Here is a 17,752-nt window from a genome sequence, read left to right on the forward strand (position 1 = left end):
TTGCAGCTTGCTATTGTTTATACGGCGGCAGAACGTACCCGTATGGAGCGACCATATATCACACATCTGATGGTGATGAGACCTGTATTGCTGCCACCTGCAAAGAGAACGGAACCATTGTCCGGAATATGAATCCCTGTCCCAGCACCACAACTCCACCAAGTGTTACAACAACACAGATATCCACTCAAGCACCGACCACAACTGTATTTGTTTTCTCAACTCCTACCGCTACCCCAACCACAACTCCTACCACTACCCCCACAACAACCCCTACCACCTACACAACCGCTACCACTACCCCCACAACAACCCCTACCACTACCCCCACAACAACCCCTACCACTACCCCCACAACAACCCCTACTTCACCAACAACCACTTCACCCACTACTACTCCACACTGCCTGACCAAGACTGTCTGTGATTGGTCAGGCTGGATTGACAGTCACTATCCTACTATAGAAACAGGAGGAGATTATGAAACCATAGAAAATATAAGGAAATCTGGTATTGATATTTGTAGCCAACCTAAGGAAGTAGAATGCAGAGCCAAAGACATCGATGCTTCTTTGGCCGAACTAGGTCAAAATGTTAAATGCAATCCCTCAGTTGGACTGATATGCCACAACAAGGAACAAGGCATCCCACCAATATGCTACAACTACGAGATCAGAGTCAGATGTTGTGTTGATGTTTGTAGCAATGAGACAACTACCACCTCAGAAAGGCCCACAACAACCATTACAACATCAACAACTATCCCAACAACAACAACAACAGAAAGTCCAACAACAACAACTACCCCAACAACAACAACAACAACAACAACAGAAGGTCCAACAACAACAACAGAAAGTCCAACAACAACAACAGAAAGTCCAACAACAACAACAGAAAGTCCAACAACAACAACAACAACAACAACAACAACAACACCAGAAAGTCCAACATCAACAACTACCCCAACAACAACAACAACAACAACAACAGAAGGTCCAACAACAACAACAACAACAACAACAGAAGGTCCAACAACAACAACAACAACAACAACAGAAGGTCCAACAACAACAACAGAAAGTCCATCAACCACAACTAAGTCAACAACTCCATCCACAACAACAACAGAAAGTCCAACAACCATAATTAAGTCAACAACTCCATCCACAACAACACAAGTAACAGAGGAAGTTACAACTGGTCCAGAATCAACAACACCTACCACCACTACCCCCACAACAACAACCACCACCACAGGAAGTCCATCAACCACAGTAACGGCTGAGACAACAACATATTCCACAACAAGAGAAACAACAGGGGAAATTACAACTGGTCCAGAATCAACAATACCCACAACAACCATTACAACAACAACAACAACAACAACAACAGAAAGTTCAACAACAACAACAGAAAGTCCAACAACAACAACTACCCCAACAACAACAACAACAACAACAACAACAGAACGTCCAACAACAACAACAGAAAGTCCAACATCAACCACAACAACTATGTCAACAACATATTCCACAACAAGAGAAACAACAGGGGAAATTACAACTGGTCCAGAAACAACAACAACGACAACAACCATTACACCCGCAACAACCCCTTCCACTACCCCCGCAACAACCCCTTCCACTACCCCCTCAACAACCCCTTCCACTACCCCCGCAACAACCCCTTCCACTACCCCCTCAACAACCCCTTCCACTACCCCCACAACAACCCCTTCCACTACCCCCTCAACAACCCCTTCCACTACCCCCGCAACAACCCCTTCCACTACCCCCGCAACAACCCCTTCCACTACCCCCTCAACAACCCCTTCCACTACCCCCGCAACAACCCCTTCCACTACCCCCTCAACAACCCCTTCCACTACCCCCGCAACAACCCCTTCCACAACCCCCTCAACAACCCCTTCCACTACCCCCACAACAACCCCTTCCACTACCCCCACAACAACCCCTACCACTACCCCCACAACAACCCCTACTTCACCAACAACCACTTCACCCACTACTACTCCACACTGCCTGACCAAGACTGTCTGTGATTGGTCAGGCTGGATTGACAGTCACTATCCTACTATAGAAACAGGAGGAGATTATGAAACCATAGAAAATATAAGGAAATCTGGTATTGATATTTGTAGCCAACCTAAGGAAGTAGAATGCAGAGCCAAAGACATCGATGCTTCTTTGGCCGAACTAGGTCAAAATGTTAAATGCAATCCCTCAGTTGGACTGATATGCCACAACAAGGATCAAGGCACCCCACCAATATGCTACAACTACGAGATCAGAGTCAGATGTTGTGTTGATGTTTGTAACAATGAGACAACTACCACCTCAGAAAGGCCCACAACAATCATTACAACATCAACAACTATCCCAACAACAACAACAACAACAACAACAACAACAGAAAGTCCAACAACAACAACTACCCCAACAACAACAACAACAACAACAACAACAACAGAAAGTCCAACAACAACAACTACCCCAACAACAACAACAACAACAACAACAACAGAAAGTTCAACAACAACAACTACCCCAACAACAACAACAACAACAACAACAACAGAAAGTCCAACAACAACAACTACCCCAACAACAACAACAACAACAACAACAACAGAAAGTCCAACAACAACAACTACCCCAACAACAACAACAACAGAAAGTCCAACATCAACAACAACTACCCCAACAACAACAACAACAACAACAACAACAGAAAGTCCAACATCAACAACTACCCCAACAACAACAACAACAACAACAACAACAACAGAAAGTCCAACATCAACAACTACCCCAACAACAACAACAACAACAGAAAGTTCAACAACAACAACTACCCCAACAACAACAACAACAACAACAACAACAACAGAAAGTCCAACAACCATAATTAAGTCAACAACTCCATCCACAACAACACAAGTAACAGAGGAAGTTACAACTGGTCCAGAATCAACAACACCTACCACCACTACCCCCACAACAACAACCACCACCACAGGAAGTCCATCAACCACAGTAACGGCTGAGACAACAACATATTCCACAACAAGCGAAACAACAGGGGAAGTTACAACTGGTCCAGAATCAACAACACCCACAACAACCATTACAACAACAACAACAACAACAACAACAGAAAGTTCAACAACAACAACTACCCCAACAACAACAACAACAACAACAACAGAAAGTCCAACAACAACAACAGAAAGTCCAACATCAACCACAACAACTATGTCAACAACATATTCCACAACAAGCGAAACAACAGAGGAAATTACAACTGGTCCAGAAACAACAACAACGACAACAACAATTACACCCGCAACAACCCCTTCCACTACCCCCGCAACAACCCCTTCCACTACCCCCTCAACAACCCCTTCCACTACCCCCTCAACAACCCCTTCCACTACCCCCACAACAACCCCTTCCACTACCCCCTCAACAACCCCTTCCACTACCCCCGCAACAACCCCTTCCACTACCCCCTCAACAACCCCTTCCACTACCCCCTCAACAACCCCTTCCACTACCCCCGCAACAACCCCTTCCACTACCCCCTCAACAACCCCTTCCACTACCCCCACAACAACCCATTCCACACCCCGACAACAACCCCTACCACTACCCCCACAACAACCCCTACCACTACCCCCACAACAACCCCTTCCACTACCCCCTCAACAACCCCTTCCACTACCCCCACAACAACCACTTCCACACCCACTCAACAACCCCTACCACTACCCCCACAACAACCCCTACCACTACCCCCACAACAACCCCTACCACTACCCCCACAACAACCCCTACTTCACCAACAACCACTTCACCCACTACTACTCCACACTGCCTGACCAAGACTGTCTGTGATTGGTCAGGCTGGATTGACAGTCACTATCCTACTATAGAAACAGGAGGAGATTATGAAACCATAGAAAATATAAGGAAATCTGGTATTGATATTTGTAGCCAACCTAAGGAAGTAGAATGCAGAGCCAAAGACATCGATGCTTCTTTGGCCGAACTAGGTCAAAATGTTAAATGCAATCCCTCAGTTGGACTGATATGCCACAACAAGGATCAAGGCACCCCACCAATATGCTACAACTACGAGATCAGAGTCAGATGTTGTGCTGATGTTTGTAGCAATGAGACAACTACCACCTCAGAAAGGCCCACAACAATCATTACAACATCAACAGCTATCCCAACAACAACAACAACAACAACAACAACAACAGAAAGTCCAACAACAACAACTACCCCAACAACAACAACAACAACAACAACAACAGAAAGTCCAACAACAACACCAACAACAACACCAACAACAACAACAACAACAACAACAGAAAGTCCAACAACAACAACAACAGAAGGTCCAACAACAACAACAACAACAACAACAGAAAGTCCATCAACCACAACTAAGTCAACAACTCCATCCACAACAACAACAGAAAGTCCAACAACCATAATTAAGTCAACAACTCCATCCACAACAACACAAGTAACAGAGGAAGTTACAACTGGTCCAGAATCAACAACACCTACCACCACTACCCCCACAACAACAACCACCACCACAGGAAGTCCATCAACCACAGTAACGGCTGAGACAACAACATATTCCACAACAAGAGAAACAACAGGGGAAATTACAACTGGTCCAGAATCAACAATACCCACAACAACCATTACACCAACAACAACAACAACAACAACAGAAAGTTCAACAACAACAACAGAAAGTCCAACAACAACAACTACCCCAACAACAACAACAACAACAACAGAAAGTCCATCAACCACAACAACACACAACAACAACAACAACAACAACAACAACAGAAAGTTCAACAACAACAACAACAACAACAGAACGTCCAACAACAACAACAACAACAACAACAACAGAAGGTCCAACAACAACACCAGAAAGTCCAACAACAACAACTACCCCAACAACAACAACAACAACAACAACAACAGAAAGTCCATCAACCACAACAACTATGTCAACAACATATTCCACAACAAGCGAAACAACAGGGGAAATTACAACTGTTCCAGAATCAACAATACCCACAACAACCCCTACCACTACTACCCCAACTACTACCACAACAACAACTCAGATGAGGACTACCTCTGAGGAAACGACAACAGCCACCACCAAAGTATCTACCACAACAACAGGCCTCACTGTAGTCACAAATCTACCATACACAATAGCAACTGGAAAGCAAATCTCAACTTTGACAATACAGACAGAAGAAACGACTACATCAAACCCAACCACAACCCCTTCCACTACCCCCACAACAACCCCTACCACTACCCCCACAACAACCCCTTCCACTACCCCCTCAACAACCCCTTCCACTACCCCCACAACAACCCCTTCCACTACCCCCACAACAACCCCTTCCACTACCCCCTCAACAACCCCTTCCACTACCCCCTCAACAACCCCTTCCACTACCCCCACAACAACCCCTTCCACTACCCCCTCAACAACCCCTTCCACTACCCCCACAACAACCATTACACCGACAACAACCCCTACCACTACCCCCACAACAACCCCTTCCACTACACCCACAACAACCCCTTCCACTACCCCCACAACAACCCCTTCCACTACCCCCACAACAACCCCTACCACTACCCCAACGACAACCCCTATCATTACCCCAACGACAACCCCTACCACTACCAATACCCCTACCACCTCCACAACCCCTACCACATTATGTTTTTGCACATACAAAAATCTACATTTCCCTGCCGGTAAGTGATAGTGATAGTTTCCTTCATTCAAATGATCAATTCTGACTACATAATGCATTCATACACTTCATTTAATATCAATTCATTACTAATAATATGTTTTTGTTTAGGTTCCTTGATATATAATGAGACTGACGGGGCAGGCTGGTGTTTCACCTCCTACTGTAACTCAAGTTGTATTGTTGAGAAACAAGCCAGACCATGTCCCTCTACGACCCCAGCTACAGTCAGCACTGTCTCAACTACAGTCAGCACTGTCTCAGCAACAACAGAAGCTACCCATACTACACCATCTACATTGTCCCCGACTACACCTTACATGGGCTGTGAATATGCCATTCCACCAAGAAAGGTAATGAAATAAAATAAACAGAATATTTGTGTTTCTTAGTTCATAGTGTTGTGTAGTTCATAGTGTTGTGTAGTTTATAGTGTGTTTCTTAGCTCATAGTGTTGTGTAGTTTATAGTGGTGTGTAGTTCATAGTGTTGTGTAGTTCATAGTGTTGTGTAGTTCATAGTGTTGTGTAGTACATAGTGTTGTGTAGTTCATAGTGTTTTGTAGTTCATAGTGTTGTGTAGTTCATAGTGTTGTGTAGTTCATAGTGTTGTGTAGTTCATAGTGTTGTGCAGTTATAGTGTTGTGTAGTTCATAGTGTTTTGTAGTTCATAGTGTTGTGTAGTTTATAGTGTTGTGTAGTTTATAGTGTTGTGTAGTTTATAGTGTTGTGTAGTTTATAGTGTTGTGTAGTTCATAGTGTTGTGTAGTTCATAGTGTTGTGTAGTTCGTAGTGTTGTGTAGTTTATAGTGTTGTGTAGTTATAATGTTGTGGTGTTCATAGTGTTGTGTAGTTCATAGTGTTGTGTAGTACGTAGTGTGTTTACTTTCAGGACTAAAACATACATTTTCAACTTTAGGATGGAGAGACTTGGAAGACAGGCAACTGCACTACTCAAACTTGCCACAGCGGTGAAATTACCACAAAGTATGTGGTCTGTGAGTCTGCAGAAAAGCCTGTGTGTGAAAATGGATATCCACCAGCTAAAGTCTATGACGAATCAGGTTGCTGCTATCACTACGAATGTGAATGTAAGTTCAAAACTTAATGTTTTTAATTATCTTCTCTCCTTCTACAAATACTTATTACTCCAAGTTTACTTGTTTTAAAGACGTCCTCCAGTGATTTTTGAACATTTCCTGTTGGAAAGTGATATTCCAAGTGTAAATACAGTAAAGAAATACAATATGTTTTGAAAAAAATTGTGTTTTTTTTTTGGACACAACTGCAAACTTCAAGGAGTTGGTCTGATCCAGTGGCGCAACTTTGGTTTTAGAAGTGGGGGGGACATAAGTATTATTATTATTATTATTTTCATCCAGTTGGATAAACACACCAAACAGCCTACTCGACTACTCAGAGGCTTCCGCATGGTCCTAAAGCACAGTGTTACCTTGTTTTGTATCACATTCCAATGATAAAACTGGGAGTGGAACAAAAATGCAATTTCAGAATGTGGGGGCGACATGCTCCCTGTAAACCCACCGTCTCCCCATCCCCAGTGAACGTTGCACCCTTGGTCTGATCTGATGGTGACATTGTGATGTTATCAGCTTGTGCCATTTCATGAGGATACCTAGACCACCTGTGGTGTTCAGTAAATCAGGTGTTAAATGAGGTGAAAAGGAGACTGGAGTAGGACATTAAACTCTTGTATTGATGAGTGATCTATCTATTTGATACCTTTTTCTGTTCCATCTCTCAGGTATATGCTATGGATGGGGAGACCCTCACTACGTCACATTTGATGGCCAGTATTACAGTTTCCAGGAAAACTGCACCTACGTTTTGATGAAAGAAATAGTTCCTCGACAGAACTTCAGTGTCAACATCGACAACTATAACTGCGATCCGTCTGGACATGCGACCTGCCCTCAGTCTCTGATTGTCTATTACAAGTCCTATAAAATCGTTCTTACTCCGAAGAGATTAAACGTGACAACAAATATGGTAATTATAACTGTGCTATTGTACACATTTATACACATTTATAAAAGTGCACTTTGATACAGACATTCCTTGATACAGACATACTTTGATACAGACATTCTTTGAGATAGACATTCTTTGATACAGACATTCTTTGATACAGACATTCTTTGAGATAGACATTCTTTGATACAGACATTCTTTGATACAGACATTCTTTGATACAGACATTCTTTGAGATAGACATTCTTTGATACAGACATTCTTTGATACAGACATTCTTTGATACAAACATTCTTTGAGATAGACATTCTTTGATACAGACATTCTTTGATACAGGCATTCTTTGATACAGCCATTCTTTGATACAGACATTCTTTGAGACAGACATTCTTTGATACAGACATCCTTTGATACAGACATTCTTTGATACATACATTCTTTTAGATAGACATTCTTTGATACAGGCATTCTTTGATACAGGCATTCTTTGATACAGACATTCTTTGATACAGACATTATTTGAGAGAGATTCTCATACCACTTTAAGACTTAAAATAATCTAGCCTCATATTTTGACATGTATTATTTACTTTTTATAACGTGGGGGTATTGATTAATAGGAATATCTGATCTTGTCGACTATGACAAATGTAATTTGCAGTACTACACTTCAGTAGTTACAAATAGTTATTTAACAACATTACATATTGGTTAACCACTTTGATGATGCCATCACGTTAACTCAAAAACCATCATCAAGGTATCTGAAACAGTCCCATGACATTTCAAAGAATTTAATTTTATTGACAAAAGATTGACAGACTACCAACTCTTCTTGTGACTTCATTTAGTTCTGGAAACCGTTCAAATCTGATCTACAGTATTGTAATGTTATTCTGTTCTCTATTCTCATTCGTTATGTAATGTTTTTACTTATCATTCACAAGGTTTACATCAATGGAAATCAGATCTTCCCGACCTATTCTAATGAAGACCTCATGATCACCAGCACTGGCGTAGAGTTACTGTTGAAGATCCCTGCCATTAAAGCAACAGTGATATTTAAGTCCCTTATGTTCAGTGTAACCCTGCCAAACTCCCTATTCCACAACAACACAGAGGGGCAGTGTGGTAAGTATGTAGGCATTGTCTACATCCCAAATGGCACACTGTTCCCAATGTAGTGCACTCCTTTTAACCACCTTTTTACCAGGGAGAATAGGGTCCCAATGTAGTGCACTCCTTTTAACCACCTTTTAACCAGGGGGAATAGGGTTCCATTGTAGTGCACTCCTTTTAACCAGGGGGAATAGGGTGCCAATGTAGTGCACTCCTTTTAACCAGGGGGAATAGGGTTCCATTTGGAATGCACCCATTATGTAGACAATAAACACTTTAAGTATGAATCAGAAGAACAGCTTGTAGTACTCTGTGAGTAAACTGAACATTTGTTGCAATGATTTGATGTTATTTTGTTGAATGTTATTGTATTGTCATGGCATTAAACAGTTCACTGTACAGTTACAATGATAGCATAACCAATTAAAATATAGTGTAGGTAGGCTTAATGATATAAGCAGCTGTTTCTGACATCAAAGAACTTGTGTTTATTCTCATTCCCATATTTATTTTACCTTTATAAAGGTACCTGTGACAATAACAGGAAAAACGATTGCAGACTACCGAATGGACAGATTGATCCATCATGTCCTGGGATGGCTCATAAATGGAAGATTGATGATGATAAAAAACCCTACTGTGATCTGAAATCCCCTACCCCACCTACCCCTACGCCTATGCCTCCACCCTGCCCGTCAAGAAAGACATCAATCTGTGACATCATTCTTAGCCCGTAAGACGTGCAACCTTGTAATAACACAAAGAGACAGCTATATTACAAAGGGAATCTGATTGAGGTTGCTATGACACTGTATACATGAAAGTCTGTAAACTTTCCGTTAAAGGCATGGGTTGTTGTTCCAAAACTTAGAACCAAACTTATCTTACAGACTGTTTATGCCATATAAAATATGTCATATTCATAAGAACTTCATAGATGCTTCACAAATAATTTAACGTGTAAGGCATACAGTAATCAATATTTGTAAGAGATCTGTCGTGACATGTTATATGCTCCTTTTGGGTTCGGCCTATATAATAACATAAATGGGTTCTTTATTTTGAAAGGGTCTTTAAGCAATGCCATGATGTTATCCCACCACAACCCTTCTTCGAGGCCTGTAAGTTTGATGTTTGCCTCATGCCAAATATCTCAATCGGCTGCTCCAGCCTGGAAGCCTACGCCGTGAGGTGTGCAGCAGCTGAAGTCTGTATCGACTGGAGGAACTCAACTAATGGAAAATGTGGTATGGAAGGACTTTCATATCAAATAAGGGTTGTATTCCAAATGGGATCCTATTCCCTACATTGTGCACTGCTTTTGACCAGGCTCTGGTGAAAAATAGTGATTTATGTAGGGAATAGGATCCCATTTGGAATGCAGGCAAGATGTTAATAGGATTTTAAATAATTCTAATGACTTTACAATTTATCAATATTAATTGTATTTTGTCAACCTGCATTTACAAATTGAGTTCTTACTGTTTTGTCTTTCATTCCATCTTGACCATATTACAGAACTGACATGCCCTAAGACCAAAGTGTATAAGGCATGTGGCTCTACTATCCAGCCAACATGCAATTCAAGGTATCCATCTCATTCCCATCTCATCTCATTCTCATTCTCATCTCATTCCATTCTCATTCCCATCTTATTCCCATCTCATTCTCATTCGCATCTGATCTCATTCTCATTCCCATCTCATTCATATCTCATCTCATTCCCATCTCATCTCATTCCCATCTTATTCTCATGTGAATCCCATCTCATCTCATTCCCATCTCGTTCTCATCTCATTCCCATCTCGTTCTCATCTCATTCCCATCTCATTCCCATCTCATCTCATCTCATTCTCATCAAAATTCCCATCTCATTTCATTCTCGTCTCATTCCCATCTCATTCTCATTTCATACCCATCTCATCTCATTCTCATCTCATTCCCATCTCATCTCATTCTCATCTCATTCCCATCTCATCTCATCACATTCCCATCTCATCTCATTATCATAACATTCCCATCTCATCTCATTCTCATTCCCATCTCATCTCATCTCATTCTCATCTCATTCCTATCTCATCTCATTCTCAACTCATTTCCATCTCATTCCCATCTCATTTCATTCTCATCTCATTTCCATCTCATTCTCTTCTCATTCCCATCTAATTCCCATCTCATTCCCATCTCATTCTCATCTCATTCCTATCTCATCTTATTCTCAACTCAATTCCATCTCATTCCCATCTCATTTCATTCTCATCTCATTTCCATCTCATCTCATTCTCATCTCATTGCCATCTCATCTCATTCCCATCACATCTCATTCTCATTCCCATCTCATTCCCATCTCATCTCATTCCAATCACATCTCATTCTCATCTCATTCCCATCTCATTCTCATTCCCATCTCCTTCCCATTACATTCTCATTCCCATCTCATCTCATTCTCATTCGCATCTCATTTCCATCTCATCTCATTCTCATATCATTCCCATCTCATTCCCATCTCATTCTCATCTCATTCCCATCTCATTATTTTACACCACTACCTAGTGGACATGCATTCTTAAAGGTTTCCATTATATTCCAAAGTTTCTAAACTGTAATGAATTGTTTTCTCTTGTCATAGATACAATGAAAAATATGTGCATTCATGTCAGGGAGCACAAATGACCCGTGACTTTGTATGTGACTCATTCATGGAGGGCTGTTTCTGCCCTGAGGGTACCGTCTTGTTCAACACATTCTCTGACACCTGTGTTCGTGACTGTGGTAAGGATGTGTCAGTTTGAGGAATACATTGTTTAATTGTGTCTCAAAGTAACACCACGTATGACTTAAGATCTTATTTTCCATTCAAGGATGTACTGGACCTGATGGAAAACCCAAACAGGTAATAATGTGGATGTATACCACAATGAATCTGTCAGAAGAAATAGTTTAACAGCTCACTTCACATTATAGCCCACAAAAAGGTTCTGTATAGAAACCCAAATATTTTAAGCAGTTTACTAGTTTCATTGGGGCTTGTTAGTGGTCCAAGCCCTGAAGAGGCTGGAGCCCTATTGTTATTATCAATCAATCAAATGTATTTGATAAAGCCCTTTTTTCATCAGCAGTGGTCACAAAGTGCTTTACAGATAGCCAGCCTAAAACCTAAAAGAGCAGGCAATGCAGAGGCATAAAGACAGTGGCTAAGAAAAGCTCCCTAGAAGGAAGGAACCTAGGAATAAACCAAAAGAGGAACCCGGTTCTGAGGGGTTGCCAGTCCTCGTCTTAATAAGTTTCAAGTCTCTGCTAACAGTGTTTGTTTTGTCCCAACACAGTTTGGTGAGACTTGGAACAGTAACTGCCAGAAGTGCACGTGTAATGCTGACACACTGAGTGTCCAGTGTGAACCAGTGAAATGTCCGCCCCAAGAAATTGTTACCTGTAAGAAGTACGGTGAGGTGTTGGTCAACGAGACGGTGGACTGCTGTCAGATAAATAAATGCGGTGAGTAGAGACAGGATTTGAGTTTAGACCAGATATAGGAACCTTAACAAGTCTGTGTGTGCTAAATGTTTGGTACAAGGAGTGGAATGTTAGCTACTTCATAAAGCTTTCATAAGCACTGCATAAATGTGTTGCAAAGCATCTATAACATGCTTTATAAAGGGTTCATAAATGTCGCATAACTCTGTGACATAATCACCGGACTGTGAATAGTGTAGCTTGTCCCTGAGCTGGTGGACCAATGGTTTCTTACCTCTCTTTCTGCTGGAGGTACTGCATGTTGATTCCAACCTTAAAAGTAACAACAAAGAAATTTAGCAGGTGTGTTAGGAAATGCCTTTGTCACATCAATTCAATTAAATTTAAGGGCTTTATTGGCATGGGAAACATATGTTAACATTGCCAAAGCAAGTGAAGTAGATAATAAACAAAAGTGAAATTAACTATAAAAATGAACAGTAAACATTACACTCATAGAAGTTCCAGAAGAATAAAGACATTTCAAATGTCATATTGTGCCTATATACAGTACAGTGTTGTAAAGATGTGCAAATTATTTGAAATAACAATTGAGATAGCTACAATATGAAATCTAACTCAACACTTAACTACTATAAACTCATGTAAATTACATAAATATAGGTTAACTAACTTGTTTTTCGATCTCCAGTAGCAGCACAAGTTAAGAATTTGATTTGCGAAATCATTACATAATCAGCGTAGTACGTCTCATCAGCAACACTAAAAATAAGTACCTCCGGGTCAAGCAATATTGATACATTTCAAATTAAAAGTCCCCTACTTAATAGTTGAAAAGGGTCAATAACCATTCATGATATATGATACACTATTGTTTAAACATGAACAATGATTCATATTTGTTTATATTTAAGTGACATTTGTATAAAATTTCGGTTTAAAAAAAATGTCTAAGGTGAAAGAAAATACCCCCAAAGGAATATATATTGGCTTAAAGCAAGAACTAATCTGGGTGCAGCAGTAAAAATATTGTAGAGAATACTCAGTAGGGTCAGTAGTGTATGTAGAATGTAAAATATGGAGTCATTTCATGGGACTCTGAATAATTCTGAGTATTGCTGGCTTTTTACTCCACCCGTTTCATTGCGGCTGAATCACATCACATGTGCCTTACTGCACTACAGAAAACCCTCTAACCAATCAACAGTGCAGGGCATGCTCACTGAATTAAAGGGCAACTAAGCTAAAAAATTGAAGTTTCTTAGATTTTTCCCAGACCTCAAAAGTCATCCCCTGATGTGGTTTTAACATTATTGTGAACACAGAAAATCACATTTAGTCATGTTTCTATTAAAACGGTGAGAAAAAAAAACTGGGGTAAACCAGAATTTTTGGGGGGGAAATCCGATACCTGGAAAAACAAAACCAAGAATACAACTGCATTTTTGAGAAAAAAAAACTGAAGTAAGCAAAAAATTAAAACTGCAGCATTGCATTTTGGGGGAATTTGAGGTCAGGTTCAATACTGACTATGCGAAGAGGGAAATAGTTTGGGCAATCCTAGAAATGTTTTAGAGTAATATAATATATACAATTTAGCAAATGCTTTTATCCAAAGCATGAATACATTTTTAAGTATGGGTGGTCCTGGGAATCGGACACAATATCCTGGTTTTGCAATACTCTATCTAGATGCATGACAGGGTAATACGTTGTCAGTTGAATTATTCATAAGGCCTTTATTAAGCAGTGTTGATGCCACCGTTTAGAAAGCACAGGTTTGACTAATTTGACACAGTGGGTTATGTCATACAGTTATGCCACATTTATGAACCCTTTATAGAGCATGACATATGGTTATAGATGATTTGTAACACATTTCGTTAGAGTTTATGAAGCCTTTATACTGACCATGTCATTGGACCATGTCATTGGACCATGATATTGGACCATGTTATTGGACCATGATATTGGACCATGTTATTGAACCATGATATTGGACCATGTCATTGGACCATGTCATTGGACCATCACGCACCATAATTTCAAAACTATGTGTATAGTGATAAAACAGTGACTTAATATTTCATGGTGCAGGTGTCGTGATGGTAACATGGTGCAGGAATTGTGACTAACTTAACTGTTCAACAACTGTAATGTCTCAACCATTGTCTGACCCTTTTATTGTGTGTTCTCTCAGTACCCAAACCTGTTTGTGTCTACAATAATACTGAATACATGGTGAGAAGTAACACTTTTTTGATATCACTCTGCACAAATATATTTTTGCAGGCAGAACAGAGCAGTATTACAATAAATCATTTGTAAATTGTGTATAAATTAAACCTAAATATTGATGTGTCAATCACAGATTGCCCCTTTAAGTAATCCTGAGAGCCACTGTGGCCCCAAGCTTAATTTTTGCTTCAGTACATGATACTAACTCTTGCTTGCATTCTCCAGCTTGGTGAAAATGTTCCCAGCGGCACCTGTGAGGAGTGCAAGTGTGGCCCTAATAAGGATCCAGTTTCCAAGCTGTATGTTGTAGACTGTGTCCAAATCAACTGTTCCACCACCTGCCAAACGGTACTGTACTCGGGATAATGGCAATCTCGGTTTAACATAAGTGAAACATTTTACATGGTAGGCTATACAGTATAATATTCCAGGTATATATGAAGGAAATCCACTAATGATGTCACCTTGTTGATTCTCCTCCAGGGTTATGAGTATGAAGTCGTACCTGAGAAATGTTGTGGAACGTGTGTCCAGAAGGACTGTGTTGTAGTTCTCCCAGATGCCACATCTCACATCATTCAGGTGACATTGATGAGATAATGCACCCAAATTAGATTCTTTTTAACATCAGATATCTTTGTGATATCTCAAAGGGACGAATTACATCACTAATGAGAACATTTAAATGCTTACAAATGTTCATAAATGCATCATAAATGATCATAAATGTTAAAGGTGTAAATGCTTAAGAATCTTACTACTTGTTTACATTTTCAAATAATGAAGTACTTATTCCTGAAAAGTTTATAAATTATTTATCAATGCTTATTTATTGAAGTTTTTATAATGTACAGTATTCATTTATCAACATTTATGTTTTGCTATTTGACAGCTTGGGAAGTTTTGGTCACCCCCTAGTGACCGCTGTGTGAAGTATGACTGCTCAAAAACAAACAAACAGCTCATCGTTGTGAAATCCAAATTGGAATGCCCAGTGTTCCGTCCAGAGGACTGCGTCCCTGTAAGTAGATGAGGAAACTGGTTGAATGTGTTTGTTTGAAGTAAATAACTATACACTGGTTGCTTCATTTGATAGTAACTTTTAGGTTATATTGAATTTACACCCGAGTAGCATATTTATAGATGATCATAGTTTTCTATTATAACATCTATACTGTGTTCTCTAGCTCAATAGACTGTAACTAGTCATATCCAAATTGTGCTGAACGCTATTATTTTTGACAGGGAACTGAGAAAACTGATGCAAATGGATGTTGCACAACCTGTAAGTTAAAACAATATACTGATTCATTTATAAATATTCATGATTGTGTGAAGTTGTATTTTTTGTATAACCTCTTATGAACCTGACCTCTTATGAACCTCTTATGAACATAACCTCTTATGAACATAACCTCTTATGAACATAAGCTCTTATGAACATAACCTCTTATAAATATAACCTCTTATGAACATAACCTCTTATAAATATAACCTCTTATGAACATAACCTCTTATGAACCTAACCTCTTATGAACATAACCTCTTATGAACCTAACCTCTTATGAACATAACCTCTTATGAACATAACCTCTCATGACTTAATAAATCAATGTTGAGTTTCTGTGGATGAAACTGAATACAGATATGATGTGATATACTTTTTCAAGTTGCTCAAAGTCTGTGCACTTTACATAGTAAGGGGGAAACTCACCACTTTAAAATGCCCTCCTGAACTCTGTCTACCTAAACAGGCACTTTACGTAGTCACTGTGATGTGACTAACACCACCACCTACCTAGAGGTGAATAACTGCAGGTCTACTGTGCCGGTGGAAATCTCAGCCTGCGGGGGATCCTGTGGAACGTCTTCTATGTGAGTACAAACTCTAAATAAGAACACACACACACACACACACATACACACACACACACACACACACACACACACACACACACACACACACACACACACACACACACACACACACACACACACACACACACACACACACACACACACACACACACACACGCCAAAAAAGCACATAGAAACAAACGCAACATGCATTTGGGTCTTGCAGAAATTTGTACTTGGGGAATTGGATTGAAGGGTGAGAAATCAATGGGAGTTGACCTATGGCAGAATAAATGTGGTACTGTTTCTAACAGTGATGTTTGTTGTGTCCTGTTTGCTAGGTACTCTGCAGAGAAAAACACCTTGATGCACTCCTGCTCCTGCTGTCAGGAGATGTCTACCAGTGAGAGGAAGGTGGAGATGCTCTGCCCTGACGGGAAGAAGATCATGCAGAACTACATTTACATTGATAAGTGCGGCTGCCATGACTCTGAGTGTGACAAGAAGAACCACGTAGATTAGGCCTTGAAGAATTAAGTCTTTTGAAATGTTCTTATTTACATTAACTGCATGGAATATTAAATACTTTTATCTAAAGGGGAAACCAATAGGGGCTGTCTAATTATCATATAGGCTACTTTCATGAACTGTATGTCCTTTCTCTCTACACTATCATAGACATTATGCAAACGTATTAAACTGATGAAGAAGCATGAAGTCATTATCTTTCTTGTTTTATTTCATATTGTCAAGCGCATCAATGTGTGACTAGGTAAAAAGTACACATAGTATTTAATAAAGAACACATTCATTACATAACTGATACTATTATAAGGGGCAATCTGCAATTCAAACAACAACAAAGTGGCCAACCTGCCACTGTTTTGGCAAAAACCTGAAGGATGGGGCTGGAGAAATGTAACCACTCTCAAATTCATAGAGAGGGCCTTCGATGCAAGGAATGACCGTCCATGATATCAACATTATAGTGGAAACTATGTTGAATGAACCAGTGTGTGCTCAGTGGGTAATATATTATTAGAAAAACAATTAGGGTACACAATATGCATGCAGTCACTGACAACTTACCATGAGCTGTTTTCTAAAGGGATGTGATTGAATGTAACAAACTGGCTACCTATCTGTCATTTCCAGAAATCCTCTCACTGATAGAAATAACATAAATCTGTCTTATGTTTAGCCAATTCTATATCAATGAATGTATCTGT

General features: G+C 40.0%; 1 protein-coding gene across 1 annotated transcript in view; it reads left to right on the plus strand.

Annotated features, from left to right (window-relative positions):
* Positions 1-17,240, plus strand: part of LOC106561817 (uncharacterized) — a 43,775-nt gene extending 26,535 nt beyond the window's left edge. The window contains exons 31-49 of the mRNA XM_082956646.1: positions 7-3,639; positions 4,662-5,846; positions 5,957-6,198; positions 6,763-6,934; positions 7,609-7,853; positions 8,783-8,966; positions 9,480-9,687; positions 10,023-10,201; positions 10,473-10,542; positions 11,584-11,726; positions 11,816-11,847; positions 12,281-12,449; positions 14,629-14,669; positions 14,892-15,014; positions 15,150-15,248; positions 15,559-15,687; positions 15,912-15,951; positions 16,421-16,541; positions 16,865-17,240. Coding sequence (XP_082812772.1) covers positions 7-3,639; positions 4,662-5,846; positions 5,957-6,198; positions 6,763-6,934; positions 7,609-7,853; positions 8,783-8,966; positions 9,480-9,687; positions 10,023-10,201; positions 10,473-10,542; positions 11,584-11,726; positions 11,816-11,847; positions 12,281-12,449; positions 14,629-14,669; positions 14,892-15,014; positions 15,150-15,248; positions 15,559-15,687; positions 15,912-15,951; positions 16,421-16,541; positions 16,865-17,045 — 7,196 coding nt within the window. The 3' untranslated portion in view covers positions 17,046-17,240. The remainder of the gene's footprint in view (positions 1-6; positions 3,640-4,661; positions 5,847-5,956; positions 6,199-6,762; positions 6,935-7,608; positions 7,854-8,782; positions 8,967-9,479; positions 9,688-10,022; positions 10,202-10,472; positions 10,543-11,583; positions 11,727-11,815; positions 11,848-12,280; positions 12,450-14,628; positions 14,670-14,891; positions 15,015-15,149; positions 15,249-15,558; positions 15,688-15,911; positions 15,952-16,420; positions 16,542-16,864) is intronic.
* The last annotated feature ends 512 nt before the right edge of the window (positions 17,241-17,752 follow it).

The sequence above is a fragment of the Salmo salar genome, chromosome 10 (genome assembly GCF_965601325.2).
Source record: "Salmo salar chromosome 10, fSalSal1, whole genome shotgun sequence".
NCBI lineage: Eukaryota > Metazoa > Chordata > Actinopteri > Salmoniformes > Salmonidae > Salmo > Salmo salar.